Here is a 3,487-nt window from a genome sequence, read left to right as displayed (position 1 = left end):
GCGGCATCACAAGTCACAACCAGCACTGCAACAGCCAACAGACTTCTGGGAAGCATCACACCACATGACGAGCAGAAGAACCAGAACCCGTTGCAATTCTCAGTAGAGTGAACAAATATATATATATATATATATATATATATATATATATATATATATATATATATATATATATATATATATATATATATATATATATATATATATAAGTTAGGGCCTCATTTTTAACACTACAAGGGAGAATCACCCAAAAGGGTGCTTCGTCTGTTTCTGATTCGTCTCCTTCTCATTTTGCACTCTTTTTCTTAAGAGAATCCCAATCTAGAATCTGTACCAAACATTTTCAAAGAAAAAAAACGTCTGTTGGCTAGGAGAATCCAGAGCCCTGCCAAACGTCTGTTGGCATCTTCACTCCTGTAGAGTTCACTACACTGAATGATTGATTCCCGGCAACAAGGGATGAAATGAATGATTTCTGCCAGCAAGGGATGAAATGAAATGAAAAAGGAGTACCAAACAACTTTCTTCTAGCCCTGCATGTAGATTAAGGGGATGAATGCTGATGCTCCGCAAACAATCAATTCTTCAGATTCCCCGTTGGATTCAATCCAACCAATGAGAAGGAACAAAGCGTCCAATTTCAGTGCAGACACTTTGGACTGATTCAGGAAGCGTGAGACAAGACAAGTAGAAGAAACACATCAGCTGCGAATTTAAGTAAGATCATTCCTTATAGAATATACAACCTTTTGACTTTTCTAGATACATTTCTTTTGTTATATATCTAGACATAGTGCATATTTAAGTGCGTAGCAAAAGCAATGTCTATAATTTGCAACGGAGGGAGTCGTAGATAGTACCATGTGATTGTCATTTGAAGTACTGATGTAGAGTTCCCTTCACTGAGTCAATACAGTACAAGCGCTCGGAAGGGACAAAAAAATGGAAAAATAATAGCGAAACAATAGTATTGGCTCCAAAAAAAGAAAAATGACAAGATCCAAGTTTCTTCTGGTCCAGCAGGCTGATATACATCCGGATGCTCCCTACACAACAATTAACCCCACAACAATTTTCAGATGGTGTTTGCACCAGGTCCCTGTCCAATGTCCCAAGACAATTAATTAGAGCAATAAAAACTAGTAACAGCAGCACTGAGAATATAACTTAGACATTGGATTATGTTAATCAGTACTCGGTTGAAATTGCACTCCTTTGGCACCAATAGATCCAATTTTTAATGTATTAACAAGACAAAACAGACCAATCATAGCAATATACATAATGCAAACAATTTTGCTGACTGTTTAAGTGGTAGTAACAGCTACAACTGGCCAAAAAAGACAAAAAAATGCTCATATATTTTTTTTTCCACATGTTCGACACAAAGCTTGCATCTTTCCCGTGCTTATTTTTGCCTTGCTAACACCAGATCAAGTCAAAGACAAGAAATGAACAAATTTTGCATCAAACTTGTAAGGGTTGGATCACACATTTGGAGTACACTAGGCAGGGGGGGCTGGGTTCAGAACCGACCGAATCGGGCGAGGGCGGTTGGATCATGAGATCCGTCACACTCGCTAGGCCTGGTTGTCAGTCTTGCGGTCGCCGTGCGAGTCGCGCTCCTGCAGCAGCGAGCCGGCCTCCTCGTCGGCCTGCGCCGCCTTCTTCTGCGCCTCCTTGGCCTTGAGCACCTGCAGCTTGACGTGGTTGTAGTACCCCACCCCGAGGAAGGCGATCCCGTAGCCGAAGAGGTTGATGGGGGTGACGGTGTCCCGGATGACGGACCAGGAGAAGGCGATGAGCAGCCAGTCCTTGACGACGCCGGCGACGTTCATGGTGAGAGCGGACGTCTTGCCGACGAGCAGGAAGACGGCGAGGTTGAGCGCGAAGGCGAAGAGCGAGTTGGTGCCGAAGACGAAGAGGTCCGGCTGGAAGCTGCCGACGGCGCGCAGCCTGGGCAGCTCGACGAAGACCCAGGGTACGACGAGGAAGGCGAGGCAGCAGGGCGCGACGTAGTAGAGCGAGGTGATGGGGTTGAGGGAGATGCCCTTGGAGGTGAGGAGGATCTGGATGAGGACGAGGCGCGTGGCCTCGAAGGCGACGGCGGCGAGCTGCAGGGCGACGCCGCGGGCGTCGAAGCGGGCCTCGCCGTAGGCGGCAATGGCGACGCCGAACGAGATGGAGAGCATGTTGAGCATGGCGGAGGACTTGAAGGTCTCCTTCTTGAAGAGCACCCCGATTGAGTAGACGGCGACGGGCATGAGCGCCTTGAGCATCTGGATGAAGGAGACGGAGAGGTAGATGTACGCGGAGTTGGAGAACCAGAGCGAGAGCGAGTAGAGCGCGCCGATGGGCACCACGGAGGAGACGTAGAGCTGCGACGTCATGGCTGGGGAGGACGGGAGGTCGACGACGCGGAGGACGCGGACGAGCGCGACGGCGAGGGATGAGCAGAAGGCCATGTGCACCATGGTGAGGGAGATGGGGAAGGGCCAGTTGTACATCTTGGGGTCGAGGATGTACTTGTTGTAGACGATCACGGAGAAGGAGAGGAAGATCCACACCGCCACGTACATGTACGAGATCAGGACCTTGCGGATCACCGACTCCGACATGCCGCTGTCGCCGCCGCCGCCGCCGCCGCTAGCCCCTTCCTTGCCCATGGCTGGCCTCTGCCCCCCGCTTCCTCGCGCAGCTCCGGTGAGGGGGCGCGGAGGCGGTGGATCTCGACTCTCGAGTGGGTGGGAGATCTGGAACGGAGGGAGAGAGGGAGGAGGAGGCGGATCTGGGACTGTGAGGGCGGAGGTAGGTGACGGGGGGATTTGGAGCGGGCGGGCAGTGGTTCTTGCTGACTTGTTTTCTGGCCCGGGGGATTTGGAGCGGGCGGGCAGGGGTTCTTGCAGACTTGTTTTCTGGCCCAGTCGGGTTTTGGGTTCAGACTTCAGAGGCAGAGCCATGCCGAGTGCACCGATCTCCCGCCACCGTGGCAAGTGGCCTCGGAACGGAAACGGGCTTCCAGTTGGTGCAACGCTTTTTTTTTCAAGCCTCCAAGGCCAGAAGAAAGGATTTACAACATGCAAGAATAAGGAAAACATATAGAAATAAAATATACTAACACTTCAAATCTCACAGGATTTCAAAACAAAGCAAAGTTTAGAAAATACTCCTTTGAAAAATTATGTATGTAAAAAGAAAAGTAAACGATTTAAGATTGGAGCTCATATTTAGTTTCCTCCGAAATTCTTTTGGAATGGCCTAAACAGTAGGAACTTCAATCAAATTGTTGCGACGCATCCATTTGTTTGAAAAAAGTCTCATAGGAAGGCCCAAACAACCCTTTGTTTCCTTATATTAATCAAAATCAAAATGCAGTGTAGAGCGACAGGCTGATCGGTGGTAGTAAGCTGAGCTGCTCAAAAGAGGCATCCTCTTGACAAAAAGCAGATCGTGTGTTCAAATCCTATCGTGGCCGCCGCATACAACC

The 3,487-nt window shown here is 49.0% G+C and overlaps 1 protein-coding gene across 3 annotated transcripts; it reads right to left on the bottom strand.

The window, feature by feature from the left end:
- Positions 1-499: 499 nt before the first annotated feature.
- On the bottom strand, positions 500-2,882 carry LOC136450523 (probable sugar phosphate/phosphate translocator At2g25520). Of its 3 annotated transcripts, XR_010758368.1 has the most exons (3): positions 1,537-2,882; positions 861-1,099; positions 500-659 (listed from the first exon to the last, which is right to left on the bottom strand). XR_010758368.1 is itself a non-coding variant. In XM_066450999.1 (2 exons), exon 1 carries the CDS (start codon positions 2,664-2,666, stop codon positions 1,581-1,583), a length of 1,086 nt encoding a protein of 361 aa, XP_066307096.1. In that variant the 5' UTR covers positions 2,667-2,882; the 3' UTR covers positions 707-1,099; positions 1,537-1,580. The 3 variants fall into 3 exon arrangements, 2 of the variants coding, with proteins under 2 accessions (XP_066307096.1, XP_066307097.1); XM_066450999.1 differs by lacking the exon at positions 500-659 and having other exon boundaries at positions 707-1,099; XM_066451000.1 differs by lacking the exon at positions 500-659 and having other exon boundaries at positions 707-1,046.
- Positions 2,883-3,487: the final 605 nt, after the last annotated feature.

The sequence above is a fragment of the Miscanthus floridulus genome, chromosome 5 (assembly GCF_019320115.1).
Source record: "Miscanthus floridulus cultivar M001 chromosome 5, ASM1932011v1, whole genome shotgun sequence".
In the NCBI taxonomy this organism is placed as follows: domain Eukaryota; kingdom Viridiplantae; phylum Streptophyta; class Magnoliopsida; order Poales; family Poaceae; genus Miscanthus; species Miscanthus floridulus.
The sequence above is the reverse complement of the archived record's forward strand: the minus strand, read 5'-3'. Positions and strand labels throughout refer to the sequence as shown.

Bases quoted from the DNA above. Each gene is read 5' to 3' on its own strand.
- LOC136450523 (XM_066450999.1), bottom strand. From the start codon at position 2,666: ATGGGCAAGGAAGGGGCTAGCGGCGGCGGCGGCGGCGGCGACAGCGGC.